Consider the following 22160-nt stretch of genomic DNA (forward strand, 5'->3'; position numbering starts at 1 on the left):
ACCCATTTTTTGTGAGAAAATTTCTCACAAACCCAGAATTTATAAAATTATGTTCCCGTCTGTTTTTTTCTTCTACTACTCCCGACAAACTATCTTTCTTCTTCTTCGATTCCTTTTCTTCTTCCTCCCAATAGTAATCCCGATATAGATGGTATGGGAAAATAGATAGATTGTCTAAGAATTTGTTTTTCTAACGGTTCTGCCAGATTTACGAGGATGGACAAGGTTTTTGGGTTAAGTTAGAATCCGAGAATACACAGAAGACAACTGGTATGTTGCCATTGATATGAAATGGATGATAAACTGAGAGATAGAAGAGATTCGAGTCTGTTACTGGGTTAGCATGAATGGGTTCTACTAATTTCGAACTCTCAATCGAATCCTGAGTTGGTGTTGTACAGGTTCATTCCGTGAAACAGTTGGACAATGATTTGTTGGTTTTGTGATGAATGTCTCAGAGTTTCTGAACCTGTATCTGCCATGGTTCAGGAGTTATGTTTGAATTGCAGGGAAGGAGATATTTGGCAGGAGACCACATACAATCAACAGCTAACCATCATCAGATTGCCAGACACACACCATCAGAAAGAGGGACAATAATTCAATTTCCACTCGTATTATTATGGCTTTGGTTGCCAGCGATATAATGTTATCGAATATGTCTTCTGCTGAGGTATGATTGTCGCGTTACAAAAAAGTCAAATGACAAATAGTCAATACAATAGCATCCTTATACTCTTTACCTTCTTCTTCATTTCTCTTGTCCGTCTATCTTAATTCTCCATCTGACTCTTTGATAAATTTTCTACCTTAATCACAAAGAAACTCAAGGCATATCTTTATTATCTATACGATTAATGTTTCTACGATTCTTATTGTTCTTGCTGCTCTCAAGGCTAACATCATCATCAACAACTGTATTGCCGCAGGTGAAGCCTGGCTGCCAAGCCAATTGTGGTGACATCGCAATTACATACCCATTCGGTATAGGTCCCAACGAAAATGGATGTTCTCTTATTGGAGATGATTTATCGTTCTACAACGTCACATGTGATACATCTTATCACCCTCCAAAACCGTTCTTATGGCTTGGTACAAATCTTACTACAGGTAAACATCATATGATTGAACTCACAAGTATAGCAGAAAGCGAATTACGTATAAGAATCGCGCCATTTACAGTTTGTTATCAAAATGGAACTGGTGATGTTCCGGCCTTAGATGAACCACTAAGTTATATGTATATGTTAAGCACGCCATTTACACTGTTCGGGCTCGGTTGTAATTCCTTAGCTTATCTGTATGCTCCTAAGAAGAACCTCAGTGAAGTGTGCTCCACGACATGTGAAACTAAGGAAAGTATAACGGATGGATCTTGCTCCGGAAGTGGGTGTTGTCAGATACCGGTACCTGAAGGTATAAAGTGGTTGATAAGCCGTACTAACCAGACATCAAAGACTAATATCTCCTTCAGTCCCTGTAGTTATTCATTCATATCGGAGACGGACAAGTACACATTTAAGGCTTCGGATTTAGATGGGGCAAGTTTTCGTACCAAAGGGAGTAATATACCGGTTGTGCTTGATTGGGCTATTGGTAATAAGACTTGCGAAGAAGCACAAAAAGATCTGTCCACTTTTGCATGTCAAGGAAGTAGTAATTGCCACAATTCAGACAAAACTCCTGGATATATTTGCACTTGCAACGCAGGATTTGTTGGGAACCCTTATCTAAGCCCTGGATGCCAAACTAAGAACTCTTTGTTTTTTCAATTTCGCAGGGCCTTGCACGTGTTCTTATGAAGTTGTTTAGGCTATATTTGAGTTCTTGTATCTTATACGCAATATAACGTATTTCAAGATATCTGCAGCCATTTTGCTAATTGATGTGTTATATATTTATGTTTGGTGAGCGAGGATAAACAGATGTGGATGAGTGTGAGGATCAAGACAATAATCCTTGTGTAGGAACCTGCACGAATACCATGGGAAGTTACAGTTGCACATGTCCAGAGGAGATGGAAGGAAACGTGGGACTGGTTGCACTAAGAGAAACAAAGACTTTCCAGTAGTAAAAGTCACTCTTGGTACGTATACACATTGCTCCAAATTCCCTAGATTGGATAGTACGCATGGATATGCTTAAACATGAAAAGTTAGTTTGACGTCAATGCAGGTATTGGATTTGGGTTCTTATTTCTTATTGTTGCAACATCCATATACTTAAACATTAAAAGAAGAAGGCTAAGCGCACTGAAAAAGAAAAAATTTCAACAAAATGGTGGTTTGTTGTTGAAACAAAAAATATCTTCCTATGAAGGTGGTGTTGAGGCTACAAAGATTTTTACTGCAAAAGAATTGGAATCGGCAACCAAAAATTATAGTGATAAACTAGTCCTTGGGCGAGGAGGCTTTGGGATGGTTTACAAGGGGACTTTACCAGATGAACGTGTAGTCGCCATTAAGAAGTCGAAGATAGTTGATGAGACTCAAATCGAACAATTCATCAATGAGATTGTTATCTTAACTCAGGTTAACCATCGAAACTTCGTTAAGGTCTTGGGATGTTGTTTGGAGGCCGAAGTTCCTTTGCTTGTTTACGAATTTGTTTCAAACGGTACCCTCTTCAAGCATATCCATAACAAAAAGGATGGAGAACCATTCCTTTCTTGGAAAGTTCGTTTAAGGATTGCAACCGAAAGTGCAGGCGCTCTTGCGTATTTGCACTCAGCAGCTTCCGTCCCAATCATTTACAGAGATATCAAATCTGCCAACATATTGCTAGATGATAATTTCACTGCAAAAATAGCTGATTTCGGGGCATCAAGGTTGAACTCATTGGATCAAACCCAGATTGATACACTAGTTCAAGGGACACTGGGCTATTTGGATCCAGAATACTTCACTACTAACCTACTAACGAACAAAAGTGATGTTTATAGTTTTGGTGTGGTTCTTCTAGAACTCTTAACAGGTGAAAAAACCCTCTCATTTACGAAATCTCAAGAACAACGGAGTCTTGCTTCGTATTTTATAAATGCAACGGAGAGAAATGATTTGTTCAAGGTGATTGAACCTCGAATAGCAAATAAAGGAAAACGAGAACAGGTCATTGTCGTCGCAGAGCTTGCAATGAGATGCCTGAACTTGAAGGGCAGCGAAAGGCCTACAATGAAAGAAGTTTTTAGTGAGCTTGAAAGTTTGAGCAAAGTAGAGTCGCACGACTCATCTAGAGTCCATAATCAACGTTACTCTTTTATGGATGAGCCAGTATACCTCGATTCTACACCATTAAGCTCTTTCACCTCCGGTGAATCTGGTCAATCCAGTACGGATAAAGATTTGTTCACGTCAATCGACGTGCTCCGATAATGTGGCCTGCGAAGCGTGGTTCATGCTTAAGCATTTTCTTTTGCGGAGAATCAATTGGCAGTGTATTTCTTATTTTATTTAGGGATACATGATCTGAATGCAACTTCAGGATCCATCACATTCATGCTTTTGTTGACCACTAACAATTTTCTCCCCTTGATTAAGTATTTACTAGCATAGTCAAAGGTTTATCTGTATTTAAAAACTGATTAGCTAACTTGTAACCAATTTTATGTTTTCTGTGTTTATCGGTTCATGTATTTTATTTTATTGGAAGGCCTGCTTATCGTTCGATTTGTTTATTGGTCATCGGCCTAATCAACAGCACAATGACAGTCAACGATTCAAACTTGAAATGAAATTTAAGTATCAATAGTTTTCTGACAAACAAAACATGTAATCTGTCTTCTGCTATGTTGGTCGGGAAAATAGGAAATACGTTGAAAAGGATGCGTATGCGAAAGAGCCACTTGCAACTACTAGCTTGCTGATATCAATACATACATTACGGTGATAAAATTAATGAATGATGATATTAGTGGTTTAAGTTCGAATTCCGTTATCACCCAAGGAAAAAAAACAAACTGGTTCTGTGGATGACTTTTAACTCACAACAACATTTAAAAACGGAAATGATAGACTAACCGACATATTTATCATCTAGATTAAGCTAGTTTCTGTTATTAAATCTTGATTAGTTATCTAAATATAGGTATTCTTATTAAGAACTGACTATCGGTATCTTGTGGCTAAATATAGCCAATAGACTACGATAGTCCAAAACTACAGGTTCATATTATTACGTCTGTTAAAAGAGATCAAGACATGTAAGTTGATCTTAAATGAGCATTGAAGTACACATAATCAACCAGCAGTATTAAAAGCAGACAATATTATTGCATATAACCTCACAGACACAAACAATAATACGCAAACATGAACATGATACAGTTCCTGAGATCATTAACCGATCCGTTCCACACTGCCACAAAACAAATTATTAAGCAGATAACATAATAATTATGCACGTATTCTTAACTACGGCTTTATTTAGGGGATTAATACATATCCTTCGTCAACGATGATCAGTTGGTGATGATTCATCGATCAACAACTTTTGAAGTAGCAGTAACACTTGGTACTGAGAAAACCACTAGAGTGACAAGCCCCATGCCAAGCATTCTCTTTGGTCTTGCAGTGTTTATCGCACTCCTTAGTCTTTGTTTTACAACCTCCTTTCCAAGATTTGCTACGCTTTTCACATAGTCTTGGTGCACTGCATTTTTTGTAGGTACATTTACACGCACCACTATCACAAGCTCCTCCCAATGCTCTCTCCCAAGTCTTGCACTGGTTATTGCAAGAACTAGATTTCAGGCATGTCCATGACCATGTCTGGCTTGACCTGCTACACAATCCTTCCACTGGATATATATAACATCCCAGATAGTTATTAGCTAAATCCAAATCAAGTTTAATATAAAATTAACTATAGTTTGTAGTATTATGCTAATTAAAGAAGATTATGAGTTATTAATGAACTTAAATATTTACCAGGAGTAGTAATGCCGCTGAAGACGAACACCGCAAAGACAATTAGTGCAAAGAAGCTAGCGGACTTCATGGCCATATTAGCCATTTAGCTTGTTGGTATGTATATGATAAACTGTAGAATGGAGTAATAATTTTGCTCACTAATACTCTCTTCCTTTATGACTGAATGAGAAACCAAGGCCATGTTAACTGCTATTTATAGAGCATCCAGGGGTTGCTTGTAATCATGGTTTAGTGTTAGTTTAAGTCTAATTAATGATAAGAATGCCAAAAATTATATAAGTAATACAACTCTTAAGTTTGACCAGATCATGCATTTTATCTAATGACTTTTATCCGTGACACACGCTCTCTTCTGTTTCCAATTAACACATCTATATAACTGTAGAGTCAAGGTTTTATTACCCAGTAAGAGCGAGCACTATGGAGGGGTTTATCCCTTCCCTATCCCTCTCTATCCCTCAAAAATCCAAAAACTCATCTGCTATGGTCTTCCATATCCCTACATGAGTATGAATATTCACCCCTTTCCCTACATGGAGAATTACATCTGATCCCGCTTGTAGGGAAGGGAAACCACACGGCTACTCAGTAGCTGTATGAATTTATGTTTTACGGATACTGAGTAGCTGTATTACCGTTGATACGGATACTCGGTAGCCGTAGCTTTTTACACAGCTACTCAGTTAGCCGTTTCAGAAAAAATATTTGCTTGACCTTTTCTCGTTTACACCTCTCTCACACCCGATCCTAACCATCCATCATTAACAACGGCTCTATCTTCTCCACCGTCGGATCCCAACGGTCATTTTTTCAAAATCCTCTATAAATACCACTCTAATTCTCTACTCAAACCACAACAAATCAATTGATATCTTATTTTTCTTCTTCCTACATCAATTGATTTCTTATTTCTCTTCTTAGTACTATACCTCTTTGATTTTTATATTTATCTTGTACTACTCAAGGTTTTATATTTAAGTTTCATTCAAAATGGTTAATAATTTTGTTCAACAGGAAGAGATTGATCTTATTATTGCATTTATTTATGTGAGTATGGATGAAATTGTGTGTTCGACACAAAAAAAAAACGCTATGTTTTGGATACTTATTCACCAAATTTTTGTCCAAGGCAACGGCAATCCATATGAAAGAAATTGGTCAGCCTTAAAAACCAAGATGAAGTATATAAAAAAAGATGTCAAAGAATTCGTGTCCATTCTTAACGTTATATATCGGCAAACCAAAAGCGGTGCGTGCCATGAAGATTTGGTAAGTTCTATTAATTTGTTAAGTTTTTCCATATTGTTGGTGATAATAGTAATAAAATTAATGTTTGTTACATAAATTTTCAGACAAAAGATGGTCGGAAGCAATTTCATGAACAAACAGTACAACCATTCAAGTATGATGCATGTTATGAATTGTTTAGAGAAAAGGTCCCTGGATATAATTATGAACTCACTGTTAGCCAAAACAGTGATTTGTTTAATAATCATCGTAACTTTGTATCACACGAAGATGGTACTGAAGTTCTTCCTAATGGAGAGACTCGTTAGAAATACAAGGAGAATGCACGTCCTATATGAGCCAAAAAAGCCAAAATTCTAGCCAGACAGAAGAAGGATCGTGAGCAAGGTATATTTAGAGAAGGTGATGAGGGAACATCTTCGGTTAAGATGGAAGAAGATAGGATCTATCAACAAAGTGCCAGTATTTTGGAGTATCTTAAGGAAACACGATCAAGGAAGGAAAAAATGAAAAATGGAACAAGAATCCCAATACCAAACAATTTGGGAGTATACTCAATACCGAGTTATCAAATGGAAGAACAACTCAATTTGCAAAAGCTTCATCAACAGACTAATCAAATGCATCAACAACAAATGCATTTAGATCAAGACAATGCAATAATATCTATGGACCTTAGTCGATTAGCTCCCAACGAAAAAAGATATTATCGACGCAAGCAAAAGGAGATCTTGAAGGGGATGGATATAATCAGCATTGAATATTCAGAAGATGACGATGTAATCCATCTCTAGTTGTTTTATCTTTTATTGAGTTTAGTTTTTTAATTTGTAATGTAGGTTTAAATTAAAAGTGTTGTCCTAAATTTGTAGTTAGTATTGTTGTTATCTAAATTTTAAAAGTGTTGTCTAAATTAATTTAAATTGTTCTTTGAATTAATAAAAGGTTTGAATGTATTGTAACGAAACGATTTTTATATTCAAATTAATAACTTCATTAACACTTCATTAAACTAATGTTCATTAATAACGTACAAAAGAAATTACAACATATCATTCGATTAAAATTAATAACTTCATTATCACTTCATTTACGTGGTGCACAATAGGTCTGAATGCATTACATGTTATTATTTTTCTTGGTGTGAGATTCAACGATCAATGCCGCTTCGATATGATAAAATTGTTCTACTCTCCAGGCTTTATATGCATCTTGTGCAGCGAACCTGTCCCTTTTGTACCTATGGAGAAACTCATTCTACTTGATGCATAATTTCCTAACATGATGTGTCCTTGAACAAATGTGGGATGGTTCATAACTAAAGTGTGGTTGTTTTCCCGTCGGTTTAACGAAAGGACCCCTTCCAACATTAATCCAAAATACAGTATGATCTTTAGGGTCTTCTGGAAAATCATCCTTCAGAAGGTAAAAGTTTCTAATCCATTATGTCTCTTCTTCAACATCCTTTAACCTTTCCCTCAGTTGCATTTGTTCTTGACCTCGTTTCTGTGTCTTGAGCTTTTCTTCGTATTTTGTCGCAACTGATGATGAATATTTGGTTTCTTTAGTGGATTTTTGTTTGCTTAACACTTCATCCATCTTATTAATAAATTTGGTAGGTGATGAAGACGTTGTTGCTTTCGTAGTAGCTTGATCTCCTCTTTTGCATATCTCTTTTTCCATTGCAGCAATTGATTGGGTGGTTCCCTTGCATCTTCTAAGAATTTCTTCGACTAAATTGATGGCTGTCGTAGGCTCAAAAAAATAATAATCTTATTTCCACACAATTAACTGGTAATATAATGGAAGTAAGGATCGTTCCCACGAAGAGCAGTGAGTTTTAGTTGGCAAAGTGTCACAAGGGGGGTTTTGTTTTAGATTGTGAATAAAATAAATAATCAAAACAAATAAAATTGTATTGTAATCAATAAAGAGAGATATGATCGAGGAATCCTTCTTCGTATATAAACCGTCAATGAGTTATTATAATTGTCTACTCTTCGTTAATCATAGATTATCACCAACCGTAGAATAACAGCTAGATCAGTGTTATCGGTACTTTGTCTAAGACTTGCAGCAATGCGGTATCACTGTCTTCGGTACTTTTTCTAAGACTTGTCATCTTCTGTTGAAATTTTCGAAGATGACGATTCGGATCTTCACTTGGAAGTCCCTTGAACTTTGGCAGATAATGAAGTAAGCTCAACTTCAGATCCACTGGGTTAGTGATTGTAATGCACAGTGGTTGCAAATCTAAGCATAGAGATGTCAACTCTCCTAACTTCCTCTCCGCAGGTGGAGGTGGTGGATTATTTGTACTGCCTACCATTGTTGAAGTAGAAGGTTCTTATTACAACTGTGGATGTGCTTGTAACATCGTTCCCCTACGAGTTTGGATTCTGCACCTCTGGTATTCCCAGTCTTTCGGAGCCAGAGATTAAGTACCTGAAAACAAGAATCTAGAAAACGAAATTGAAAACTAAAAAGAAATTTTGAAAACAAGATTAAAACTAATAAAAATAACAACTAAAGCTACCGACTGCTCCCCGGCAGCGGCGCCAAAATTTGATGGCTGTCGTAGGCTCAACAAATTAATAATCTTATTTCCACACACTTAACTGGTAATATAATGGAAATAAGGATCGTTCCCACGAAGAGCAGTGAGTTTTAGTTGTCAAAGTCACAAGGGGGGTTTTGTTTTAGATTGTGAACAAGATAAATAATCAAAGCAAATAAAATTGTATTGTAATCAATAAAAAGGAATATGATCGAGGAATCCTTCTTCGTATATAAATCGTCAATGAGTTATTATAGTTGCCTACTCGTCGTTAATCATAGATTATCACCAACCATAGAATAACAGCTAGATCAGTGTTATCCCCTAAATTCCTTATATCACTAGATACGGAAGTTCTCGCCTACCAGATTCTATTCAACGAACCACCAAGTACTAGATCACTCAAGGTGTAATCCAATCGAATGCTTTATCTTTTGTGAATTTATAGGTTGATCCTACTAGTCGGACTCTTAGATCAAGGTCCACTTTTTAGTGTTGTTTATACACACAATTGCTCCACAGAATCCCTCTGCAAGGTTTTGTGTTCTCTACTTGTGTACAAGTTATTCGACGATTACTTATCTCCTAACTCAATACTAGCAATAGATTGAATCAACAAATCAATTTAGTTGGCCACCTAAACAATCTATCAATCAATCATAAATATTAATTAGTATAAACAAACGATAATCATATGAAGAACTTCAAAGTAGATTAATATAATAACTCAAATATTGTTTACAACTTAGAATTCATCATCAATCAATAGGTGTTTAGCTACTCATGGATGTTGAAACATCCATGATATACATATGAGAAAAGTAAAGGAATAACGTTACGATTGATAATCGCTCCGTGTGATGTTTCTTCTCTCCAAACCCTAACAATTTTGTGACCTAATGATGTGATATGATTTCACATAACCTAATACCTTTTTATAGGTTTTACATTTCTTGGTGTTCACGTATTGGGTTCGGTTCAAGAACCCGACCCAAAATAACGAATTAACGTTCCCAAACGTGCCCTTAGGCCTTCCAATGTGTGAATACACGTTTCCCATTTCATAAGTTCGCGTACCCAGTCTGCAAACTTCAAATTCCAGCAGAAAGTTTCGGAAATAAGTCTGTGAACGCGGTTCGCAAACCCAGTTCGCGGACTTCACTGTCTTCGGTATTCAATAAAAACTGTTTTGGCCACAACTTCTTCATCCGAACTCGGAATGACCTCATTCTTTTTGAGTTCTTTTTATATTTCAATTATATTCAAGATGATGATGAGAAATCCTTAATTTGAATGAGTTAAGCTTGTGATTTGTCCTGAGTCTTGATTTTGAGCGTTTTGCTCCTTTTCGTCGCACTTCTTCCACTTCTCTTGGACTTGGGCGCTTGGATTCTTGGAATACTTCTCTTCCTATCTCTTTTCAGAACTTTATAGATCCTTTTTGGATAATTCACCTAATTTAGACAAATAAGAGAAAACAAAAGTAATAATACGAAAATATGCAAGAATAATAGCTAAAACAAGTATGGAATGGACACTAAAATCATATGAATTATGCACTTATCATGAGTTGGTAGTTGTTGATTGATTTTCCATTGAATAGATTTTTAGCTTTGATTTACACCTCAAATATTGTTACTGCAAAGAAGAATGGGTAGATTGATGCTGGAAAGAAGAATGGGTTATCTTCCTTATATATGAATCGTTCCCAACGGCTATATTTCTTAGAACTCGTGTCCAATGGCTCTATTTCTTAGAACTGATGTCCAACGGCTCTATTTCTTACAAATTGTGTCCAACGGCTATATATTTATTTCTATGAATATAGAACATTTTTTCTGACCAACATAAATCTCAATTCATTCTCAAATATAAACCTCAATCATGTATTCTAAAAGTTCGAGTATAAATGGAAAACAAATAGTATGTCTGGAAGCAAAAGAGGTTTGACCATATTGTTTCATGGATAATCATAATCTGCTTCAGTTCCCATGGTTATATACAAAATGTCCAAAACGAGGTTGCATTGGCACTAGGAAGGTAAAAGAGTCGATACCGGAGAAGATAAGGTATTTGGAATGTGAGTACACTAAATGTCAGGGAGAAACACAATGTTTGGAGGATGCAATGAAAGATGCAATCAAACAATAAAAAGTTGACGAACTCTGCAAGAACTTCAAACTAAAAGGAAAGCTGGAGTTTGAATGCACCAAGGGGATTCCCTGTGAAACTGAGGGTTGTAATTTCTTTATGGAAATGCACCGGTCAAGTGAAAAGAAAACATATGGAAAACGTTACTGGAAATGCCTTGTCTGTGAAACAGTGGCATGGGCTGAATAAGTGTTGTTACGATTTAGTTTAATCAAGAGTTCGAATATCAATTGATGTAATGTATTTTTTTATAATTAGTATGTGTTGTTATAAGAGTTTAAATGTGATCAACATGATGTAACGTGCTTCTACAATAAATAATAATAGTTATTTTAATATTCATATGTTAACGATTACATTAAGCATGTGCAACCTGTATTCAAACCAATATGCGACCCTATTGGACGAGTTATGTCTCGTGAGGGTTTACAGAGAGATATACTCACAAAACCTATTATTATTAAAATTCTTTACTCTTCATCTGATGATTCAGAGGATGAATCTTCAAAGGGGGAAGGGTTATACTCTGAGAAACTGTTTTTCAAAATCACATAGCAGTTAAAAAATCTAAAAGGTTTCCCCTCCTTTTTTTGGTAACTCTCCAAAGAAAATTGCTCCTACAACAAAAAAAAAACAATATCAATTTATAATTAAATTATTCAAAAATTCAGTAGACATACACAAAAAGATTGTTGGATAGGTAACCGGTAAGTTTCTTACGATTTCCGAAGGTACTGGAGCCCTCCATAAATATAACGATCTCTGTGTCGATACATATACTTTGACGTCTGAAGTGATAACGTTTAACCTTGTTTTCAGATACTTAAATGTCCGTTCATCCGGATTCTCGTTATGTATAGTCAACCTTTGTAGTAATTGATCCAAAAGGTTTGGGTTATTTAGTTGTTCATCTTCTTCTTCATTCTCTAGATGAACATCAACCCATAAACTAACTATCAATTCGTCTTTCACCGGAATATAACCCACCATAATTAAGAAACTAAAGTGTTATAGATAATAATTTGGAAAAAAAAAGTGTTAATTTCTAAAATTGGAGGATAGAGTGGTTGATGGAACTAATGTATTCATTGGTGAAGAGAATGCGAATCATTTATACATGGCCAGTATACATATCCATATACTGTACAAGGAGATTTCACGGATATGTATACATATCCATATACTGTACAAGGAGATTTAAATGATTTCACGGATTACATAGATAATTGAAAACCCAAAAATAATTAAAATTTTGTTATTACATATGCATGTAACATTCGAAACCTTTAAGCAGAACATAATTGAAACCCAAAAATAATTAAAAGTCTGTTATTACATATACATGTAACATTCGAAATCTTTAAACCAAACAGTGAATTACATCATATGCCTCAGCATCATCATCATCATACATACCCGCATCATCGTACGGAGCATTATCGTCATCGTTAGAATCCTCATCATCATCGTCCTCCTCGTCGTCATCGTCATAATCCTCCTCGTCGCCAGAATCTTCATCGTCATCTCCATCATGTTCATATTCGTCTCCCACATGTCTGTCTCCATATACATGTTCGACTGCATGTTCAAAGTCATCTGGAATTTGATCATTGTAATCTCCATAATAATCAAATGCTCCATCCTCATTTTGACCAGGAAAAACTTCTTCTTCTAAGTCTGTATCATCATAATCTCCTTCTGATGATGGAAGTACCACGTATTCCATATTCGAACCCTCCAGGACTCGAAACAATGTGCTTGACGAGATCATCTCTTAGTTGTAGGTGTATTTCTAGGTTTTTCAGAGATGACATAAATACACGACCATTATTGGTAGGTTCCGAAAGCGGAACAGGAACAACTCTGCCCCAATCCGTATACCGACGTTCATGCTCGATAATCATGTTGTATAAAATAAGACAACATTTCATAATAAGGTTCAAGTCAGATTGATGCCAATACTTACATGGAGATCCGAAAATTCTGAATTTACCCTGGAGAACTCCAAAAGCACGCTCGACATCCTTGCTTTTATCCGTTTGATACTTGTTGAATCTCACATAGTCGGGAATGTCCAATGTCTGTGAAAATCTTGTACAATTGTAGTCAACTTTGGATAGATACCATCGGCTAAGAAATAACCCATTTTGTAGTGGTGACCATTGATGACATAATTGCATGGAGGTGTTACACCCTTTAGCATGTTATCAAAAAGGGGAGAGTGTGCCAACACATTCAAATTGTTGTTTGATCCAGGCATTTCAAAAAAAGCATGACAAAACCACAGATCGTATGATGCCACCGCCTCTAATACCAAAATACTCTCTTTATATTTACCCCGATAAGTTCCTTGCCAAGATACCGGAAAATTCTTCCATGGCCATTGCATACAATAAACACTACCAAGCATTCTAGCAAAACCTCGGTCTGCATTCTCTTGCAGCAACCTATGAACATCTTCAGGAGTGGGTTCACGCAAATATCTTACTCCAAAAGTCATGCAAACGGTATGGCAAAATATTTTTAGATACTTGTATATTGTGGTGGCGCCCATACGAGTGTAATCATCAACAATATCAGCTGGCATACTTTTGCATAAACATTTCATCACGGCAACTAATTTCATATGCGGAGAATTCCCCATAGTACCGGTTGCATCTGGACGTTGTTTCCATTCTGGATCAACTGCAAGCAATTTTCCTAACAATTTCTCGAATAAGTATTCCCTCATGCCTAGACGTTGTTTGAATTGTCTTGAGGTATAACCAGTTCCAGGTGTAAAATAATCATTCATCATTTTGGCATCATGCCACACTCGATCACACTTTATTACAATACGTGTTTGTACCTCCCTTAGTACAGGTTGTCTAATAATACGCAATCTTTCATCCAAACATAGTTGTGTAAACATTACCAAATCTTTCTCTTCTTCATCACTAGAGGAATCCAAATAGATTCCATATTTAACTCTCACATAAGCACGCATTATACTCATTATGCACCTTTGCAAACAACAAAAACAGTATCAACTTGTGTATACCATACATAAATACAAGTCAATCAATTTTCTACATTGATATTCTAGTTTTCAAACATTTCATTCAACATAAATCAAGAAACACAACAATTAATCATGGATTTTTCACTAAATATATGTTTTAATTACATTATTGAATTGCATACTACATACCTAACCAACCTAATATCTACAATTTCATCAAAATCAAATTCGAAATCAAAATTAAATTAATTTGAAACCCTAACATTAGAATCACTCACCTTAGATGATTTTTTGTATTAAATTCGAAATTGAAGAATGGATTTGTTTCACCTTGGAGTAACGATCAAACCCTTTTAATTTAAGCCATCGAATCGCAATGAATCAATATGAAAATCGAAAGGGGGTAATAGGGGTTTGAAAGGGTTTTGAGAGGATGAAAAACTAGTGAAGAAGAAGAAGTGGGGAGCTCGAGCTCGCTGCTGATGACTTAAACCTATAAAACGGCTACTCAGGAGCCGTATTGGTCAATTCAACGAGTTGACTGATACGGCTACTGAGTAGCCGTTTGGCACTATTCATACGGCTACTGAGTAGACGTTCCATGTAGGGAAGGGATAGCGAGCCACCATAGTGAGTTTGGCTTCCTTGTGCCATCCCTTCCCTACATATGAGGGATAGGAAGGGGACGGAGTGCACCATAGTGCTAGCTCTAAACGACAAAGTCTCTCTCCTCCTTCTCTGTGTTCCTCAAAAAAAAAAGGAAAAAAAAGATACTTCCAAAAACTATTTTTTTTATCACCAAATCTAGATGTACTCGGAAATATCATATATTCCAAGTAGACTTAGGCTTTGTAATTATATTTTCAAGTTTTCAGTAAGAAGGTCACATTATTTATAATATTAGGTTTTATGATTTGATTTTTTTTATTATACTGTTGATATCTCATGGATATTTCATGTCATGTAGTTGTACTTATACGCTCCATTAATGATATATTCAAGTATATATCTTCAAAAACAATCAATTCCAGTGTGATGATAATCAAGATTCAATCAAACAAGATCAACAACTATTAGAATCGGTTATGATAATGATGTTTAATGCAAATTATTCTTTTTGTGAAGAATTTTCTCTTGGCGAACAAAAAAAGTTCAAAGGGTGTATGCAGAATCAAAACACCATCCTCCAATTACATCTATGATCAACATTTATGTACTTTGCCATATCACAATTCTTATGTTACTGTAATATTTTGCTTTAGTAGTTTTATATTGTAGATGTCTATCTAATGTACTTGAATTAGCTTGTTTATGGCTTCCATTTAATATAATCTAAAGAGGTATTTCCTCTTCTTTCCATTAGAAAAAAAATAACACCCCTAGGTTAAAAAAAAACTCTCGCTCTTATTGTCCATACGTACTTAGATACATTAATGTTTATACATACTTCCTCTGTTTTATAATATATACTTAGATATATTGATATATATACATACTCCCTATAATTGATGAGCTATTTCAATTTCACACAATTTTTTTTGATCGGTAAAGGAAAATTATATTGATTAAAAACAAAACTGGTACAAAAAGGCTTATACAAGCCTCAAGAAGTTACAATAGAGGAAGCAGGGACAAGAGAATTAACAGATTACTTCTAAAATCAGAGAAAATCAAAATATATCTTAGGCCAATTGGTGAAGCTGGGAGATTCTAAATTTTTGAGAACAAGGCATCAAGTGAAAAAAGTGTATGTAATTCTTTGTTTAACAATAATCTCAGAGATCACCTTGTTCTGAAAAGACCTTGCATTTCTCTTCAACCAAATGCACCAAATAATAACAATAGAGATCTTGTGCCAAATTAATCTGAATTTGTTGATGTAGATAGTAGAGAAATCTCTCAAGACATCAGCATAGTGAGCAAATCATCTGGCATAATGAAATTACACTATACATTCTCCTTAAAGTGAGACCATATCTTCCCTCCAAAATCACAACGAAGAAAGAGATGCTTAACAATTTCATGTTGATTACAGAACAAACAAGTCAGGGGAACTTCAACGCCTCTTCTTCTCAGCATATCTCTAGTAGGCAATCAAGCCATTATAGGACATTGTCCTAAAATAAGAAACAAATTTTTGGTGGCAACTTCTGACCCCAAATGAACTTTGAAAATAGGCTATTGAACCTGATCAGTAGTTGTGTTGGCTAAAGTATTATAGGTTGATCTGGCTAAGAATTAGCCTTTACAACCAATAGTCCAAATAATTTCATATGCAACTGTATTATTGAAGACAACCAAACTCAAACATTTATGAAGTTCAGATCAGTTCTTGCAAGAGCGTTCAATCTTCTAGGTACCATTAAGTTCCAAATAGCTGCATCTTCATCAAATATATCTGCAACAATTAGCTCCTTAGTTCTAGAAATTACAAAGAGACAAGGATACTTAGAGCATAAAGATTCTTTAGCGATTTATATAACCCTCTAAAAAACTGATACTACTACCAGAATTTACTTTGAAATGAATATGACTTAAAAGATGGAAATACACTTCATAATACCCTTCCAAAGAAATATGTCACAAGTGATTTTTGGAATCTTAGTGAACCATCCTAAAAGCTGAAGTCCATATTTTTTTCAAAATAATGTCCTTCCAGAAAACATCATGTTCGGTGGCAAACCTCCAACGCCACTTAGTAAGAAGAGCTTTATTTATTTTCTAACGACTTTGTATAGCCAAACCACCATATTTTTTTCCTTTTCCGAAGACATGCCCTGATGCCCATTTGACTAAGTGGAAGTTTCTTTTTATCTTTATAATCATTCCACGAAAAATCTCTCATAATTTCTTCTAATTTCTTAGCCACCGAAGCAAGTATAATAAATAAGGACATATAATAAACATGTAAACATGCCATAACGCTATTGAAAATTTACACATTTTTTTAGGAAATATAAGGAGAAAGGAATAGTTTTCAGGTATTTTTTTTCAATTATATCCCTATAACAAAATAGTAAATTTTAGAAATGACATTAGTCTCAAATTACGACACGGATATTAGCAAATTTTATATCGTTGGAAAGGAATTTAAAACTCTTACCTAACGATTATAAACATGACTATCAAGTTATACAAATTTCCAATACTAAAATTTTATAACAATAATTAATCAAAACGGTGACTTTAGAAATATTGTCTCGTTCAATAATAAATAATATTCTTATACCAATCTTTGTGAAACGAAATTTCAAAATTAATAGTTATGAAACGGAGAGAGTAATATATATTATGTAGGCACTAGACCCTGGTCAAATATCTCATTCTCGTTAGCAGGTCATAGTTGTTTCTCTCTTACTCAGATGGACAAAAAAAATGTTTATGAAATTTATACTCCCCAAATGATAGGCTTTGTGTTATTCCGAAGTCATTTAGAAGTTATTATTCTTCTGCGTGAAAAGCCTAGTCGCTATAATGAAAATAAAATGGTCAACAATTGGCCGGACTAAAGAGTGTTTTTTTTCTTTTTTAGTAGATATGAAATGGTGCTTCACTCATATTATATCGTGCTTTCTTAGCAATATCTAGCTTGATGTTATTTTTAGGGCGGATGCAATGTCCAGATTTTCTACTCACTTATAACAAGGTAGTGTACTTACTTTTGCTGGCAAGCTTGATCTTCTCAATTGAATTAAGAAAATTTTCATTAGCTATTATCGTTTCGAATAGGTTTTCAAGTTAAAAAAAATCGGATTGTTTTGATTCCCTTTTCTTGTTCTCGTAGTTTTTATTTTTGTTCTTTTTTTATTCGAAAATTGGTAAAAACTAAATTACCCACGCTTTTAGAGAGTGTTAAATTGATCACCATTTCATAATCAGGTTAACCAAATCCATAAGGTGGTAGAGCTCTGGGTCAAGGGAGATTGGTCAAACCCGGTCAAAGAAAGTCAGCACAAATTTCTCAATTCGCCATTAATGATTCTGTGATTTCTGCAACTACGCACCTCCTCTTTTATTGTTCTTAATTGTTTCTTAGCTTTTAATTCAGCTTTAACTTTTTCAGTTTTGTCTGAATCTCAAAGTTTGTTCTTCATGTCTTAAATTGGTTTTTTACCTAAATCGAGATTTTGCATGTCAGTGATTTAAGTTGAATTGAAGCTCTTGAGTTTCGATTTTACCCTTCTGGTTTGATTTTATGGCTTGCAGGTGTTAAGGTTTTACCTGGTCTTTGTTGCCTTGTGATGGTGCAAAGTAGTCATTGCTAAAGGTTGTCCCATTAAAGTTGTTGTTTTTCAAAGGTTCAGCTCAGTTCAAGACATGGCGGAGAAAACTATTATGGACTCGATTCTCATTACTTTGTTGAAGCACAAAAATCTGGTACACCTTCTTGTTAGTTGATAAGTGTTAATAATATTATGACATTTTCAACACGTCTCAGTTCAAATCCATGCAATCGATCTATAAAAAGGAGAAGATTAAAGACACTACCCATCATCCTAACTACAATCATAACAATAACCTCATTTTTATACCAAATACCAAGACTTCACCCAGCTCTCAAAACTATGGATCCAATTGGAGACTTGAAGTACCTTGAAGAACAACTTATGGCAACAAATCTCAACAACCCTGAGTCTGAGGAAATTCGCCAAACTTTTGTTTACTCAAGTGTCAACCTAGATAGAGGAATCTCAAAATGGGCCACAAGCATTGTTGGGAAACTTCTTGTTGAAGAACCTCTGAAACCAGATAACTTGGAATTCCACCTCAAAAACCTTTGGGCCAAAAAAATCAAGAAAATCCAGATAAGAAACCCTGCACCAAATCATTTCATTGTCAGATTCTCTAATTGGGATCAAGTGAACTGGGTTCTTGAAAATTCTCCATGGTCTATGAATGGATGTCTTTTTATGGTAGGCCATACAACTCTTTTGTTCAAATACAAAAGATGGATTTCAACACTCAAGAATTCTGGGTAGATTTCAAAGATTTACCACCAGAGCTCTTCGAAGAAGAAACAATGTTCAAATTTGTAAAAATTTTGGGTGAAATCATAGCTCTCGACCCTGAAGATGGAAATCCAGTGGACTCAAATGTTGTAAGTGCTAATATAAAAATCAATGTCACAACTCCTTTAATCATAGGGCTTCTAACAGAGAATGGTGCTGGATACACTCAATGGATCCCATTTTATTACCAAAAACAGCCAAGAAAACCTTTGTCCAGCTTATTTTGGTCTAGACCATGATGAAAATGAGTGTGAAAGGAAAGAAAAAAATTTCAAAGCTCTAGCTGACAAAGCTCTCTTCAAATTTGGACAAACCAATCTGTCCATTCAGGATGTTATGGCAATGAATCCAAAGTATGGATATGGCTCTCCAATTACCATTAACAAGAAGATATCCAAGAAGAAAGCTGCTGCAGGCAACAAAGTCCCATTCCAAATACCTTCAGATGGATATCATGTCACTGCTGTGTTCACTGAAGAGGTTGGCAATCATTCTGAGAAGGGGGGAGGTTCTAATCAGAGAAGAGGAAAAAGAGTTCGAGAAAATGTTTCAAGAGCAATCAACTTTGACAATCCTATATTTATGGATGCTGACAGTCAAGCTGAGAATAGTGTATACCAGAATGTTCAAGATATTCAAGAGTTGAACCATGACATAGAAGGGGACTGGGACCATCACTGCAATGCTATTACTGAATACCATCAACAAGCAGGGCAAGGAGATCAGGTAACCACTTTCATTTATCTCAAATTACTCTGCAAGCTCAAGTTTCCCATTTAAGTCAATTCCTGCAAATTTTCTACTTTCATAATTTTTATCTTCTCCCAGTTAACTACTTAAACAAAAATTTTGCACAAATGAAAATTATAGCTTGGAATTTCCAAGGCATTGGCCAGAAAGATACTAGGGACCATCTAAGACATTGCATTCAAAGTAATGACCCAGATATTGTTTTCATTTCAGAAACCAAATCAAATAGTAAAAAAGCTAACTATTTCATAAGATATTTTGGTTTTACTAACTAGTGGTCACAGTCATCTATTGGTTTTTCTGGTGGCATTGCTCTTCTTTGGAAAGATGGTAATGGAATTCAGTTAATAAGTGAACATAGAAATCAGATATAAGTTATGGTAACTGCTGGTCCACAAAATTCTCAATGGTTGCTAACCTGCTTGTATGGAAGTCCAAGATATCAAGAAAAAAATGAGTTATGGGAGCCAATTGCAGCAAGAAGCCAGAACATGCAAATTCCATGGATGTTAATAGGAGATCTAAACATCACAATAAATCCTCAAGAGAAGAAATCAAAGGCAAACAATGGGAAATCAAGCATCAACAAACAAATCCAAGACTGGCTTATTCAGACTGACTTATTGGAGGTAAAATTCTCAGGGTATCCATATACTTGGAGCAATCATAGACAAAATGACAAATTGGTGGAGGCAAAGTTAGACAGAGCAATGGAAAATACAAGATGGCATGATACTTTCCCTGCAGCAACAACCTACAATCTCACTGCTTTTGGTTCAGATCATACTCCCATATTAGTGAACACAAACCCAGCAGAAAAAACTTCAAAAAACCATTCAGAGTCTATGAAAACTGGATACAACAAGATTCATGTAAAGAAGTTATTGAAAAAGCTTGGAGACAAACATAACAAGGCTCTGCTGCTTACCAAACTGTCACAAAGCTGAAAGTCACTAAGAAAGAAATCAAAAGATGTAATTATGAAGTCTTTCGCAATGTTCACCAGCACATCAAGGAGGTGGAGAAGAAAATCCAAGAAGCTCAAGCTAATCAGGGTCTAAGAAACAACAACACTATGGAGAATCTACAAGAAAAACTCAGACACTGGTACCATGGATTCTGACATGAAGTACCAAAATTCAAGAGAGAATTTGTTGAAAAAAGAGAGCAGAAATACCAAGTATTTTCACTCAAGGGACAACTACAGGAAAAGAAGAAACCATATTGGTTCTCTCAAAGATGACATGGGTCTAGGGCATTCAAACGGACAAGAAATAGAGCAACGATCCTCAACAGGCAACAACCATTTCAGTTCCATCACTACTTACTCAAATCCACAAAGGGATGAAGAAATACTAAGCCTCATCATCCCATGCAAGTGAAGAAGATAATGCAAGATTAACAAAAGTTCCAGACATGGAGGAAATCCAAAATACTGTCTTTCAAATCAAACCTCGGGCTGCACCAGGACCATATGGTTTTCAGGAAGGATTCTACCAACAATGCTGGAACATAGTAGGTAATAACGTTGCCCTTATAACACAAAGTTTTTTCAGAAATGGCTACCTCCTAAAAGAACTCAATTATACCTTTCAAACACTTATACCAAAAGTTGAATGCCCCCAAACCCCATTACAGACCCATTAGCCTGTGCAATATAAATTACAAAGTAATCTCAAAAATTCTTGCCAATAGTCTCAAACCTATCCTAGAAAAAATAGTCTCCCCATTTCAAGCAGCCTATGACCCAAATAGATACATCTCAGATAACACAATAATTGCACATGAAATTGTTGATCACATGAAGAAGAGTAGAAATAAATTTGGAGAAGTTGGTATTAAGTTGGATATGTCGAAAGCCTTCGACAGAATTGAATGGAAATTCTTAATGGATATAATGAAGCAATTGGGTTTCTGCAACCAATGTATTGGAACAACTTCAGTATTTTTCTTCTCAATGGCTCTTCCTGTCAACCTTTCACTCCAAAAAGAGGATTACGCCAAGGTGATCCAATATCTCCATATTTATTCATTTTCTGCATGGAAGGATTCTCTAGAATGTTATGCAAAGCTGAAAGTACAAAGAAAATTCAAGGCATCAAACCAAGAAAATACATCCCAATCATTAATCATCTGCTCTTTGCAGATGATTTCCTTCTATTTTGCAAAGGCAAAGATCAAGAAATAAGGAACCTGCTGAACATCATCAACAAATTCAGTGCTGCATCAAGACAAGTTATAAATTTCAACAAATCAAGTGTTTAGTTTTCGACAAGCAAATGCAACCTCAGAGAGCTCATCATCTTACAAATTTACTTCAAATGAAGACAATGGGGTTGAATGAAAAATATCTTGGGTTGCCCCTCTTCCTAGGAAAAAACAAAAGGGAGAGTTTCAAGCCAATAGAAGAAAAAGTGCAAAGCAGGTTAAGTACTTGGCAAGGAAAAATCATTGATCAAGCTGGAAGATCAACTCAAGTGCAGTTTGTGCTAAGCACCATGGATAACTACCAAATG

General features: G+C 35.4%; 5 protein-coding genes across 5 annotated transcripts; 2 read left to right on the plus strand and 3 right to left on the minus strand.

Annotated features, from left to right (window-relative positions):
* The first annotated feature begins 857 nt into the window (after window positions 1–857).
* LOC113291840 (wall-associated receptor kinase 2-like) lies at window positions 858–1802 on the plus strand. Its single transcript, XM_026541328.1, has one exon. It carries the CDS (start codon window positions 858–860, stop codon window positions 1800–1802), a length of 945 nt encoding a protein of 314 aa, XP_026397113.1.
* Window positions 1034–3519, plus strand: LOC113286449 (wall-associated receptor kinase-like 9). Its single transcript, XM_026535073.1, has 3 exons — window positions 1034–1110; window positions 1926–2086; window positions 2176–3519. Exons 2-3 carry the CDS (start codon window positions 2005–2007, stop codon window positions 3369–3371), a joined length of 1278 nt encoding a protein of 425 aa, XP_026390858.1. The 5' UTR covers window positions 1034–1110; window positions 1926–2004; the 3' UTR covers window positions 3372–3519.
* Window positions 3520–4244: 725 nt separating this feature from the next.
* On the minus strand, window positions 4245–5084 carry LOC113286450. Its single transcript, XM_026535074.1, has 2 exons — window positions 4926–5084; window positions 4245–4795 (listed from the first exon to the last, which is right to left on the minus strand). Exons 1-2 carry the CDS (start codon window positions 5008–5010, stop codon window positions 4479–4481), a joined length of 402 nt encoding a protein of 133 aa, XP_026390859.1. The 5' UTR covers window positions 5011–5084; the 3' UTR covers window positions 4245–4478.
* Window positions 5085–11354: 6270 nt separating this feature from the next.
* LOC113291841 (prostatic spermine-binding protein-like) lies at window positions 11355–12610 on the minus strand. The gene is made up of 2 exons (XM_026541330.1): window positions 12266–12610; window positions 11355–11501 (listed from the first exon to the last, which is right to left on the minus strand). The coding sequence occupies exons 1-2, from the start codon at window positions 12608–12610 to the stop codon at window positions 11355–11357; spliced, it is 492 nt and encodes a 163-aa protein (XP_026397115.1).
* A 330-nt stretch (window positions 12611–12940) lies between these two features.
* LOC113291842 lies at window positions 12941–13870 on the minus strand. Its single transcript, XM_026541331.1, has one exon. The coding sequence runs from the start codon at window positions 13868–13870 to the stop codon at window positions 12941–12943; it is 930 nt and encodes a 309-aa protein (XP_026397116.1).
* Between the last annotated feature and the right edge of the window lie 8290 nt (window positions 13871–22160).

The sequence above is a fragment of the Papaver somniferum genome, chromosome 6 (genome assembly GCF_003573695.1).
Source record: "Papaver somniferum cultivar HN1 chromosome 6, ASM357369v1, whole genome shotgun sequence".
Classification (NCBI taxonomy): domain Eukaryota; kingdom Viridiplantae; phylum Streptophyta; class Magnoliopsida; order Ranunculales; family Papaveraceae; genus Papaver; species Papaver somniferum.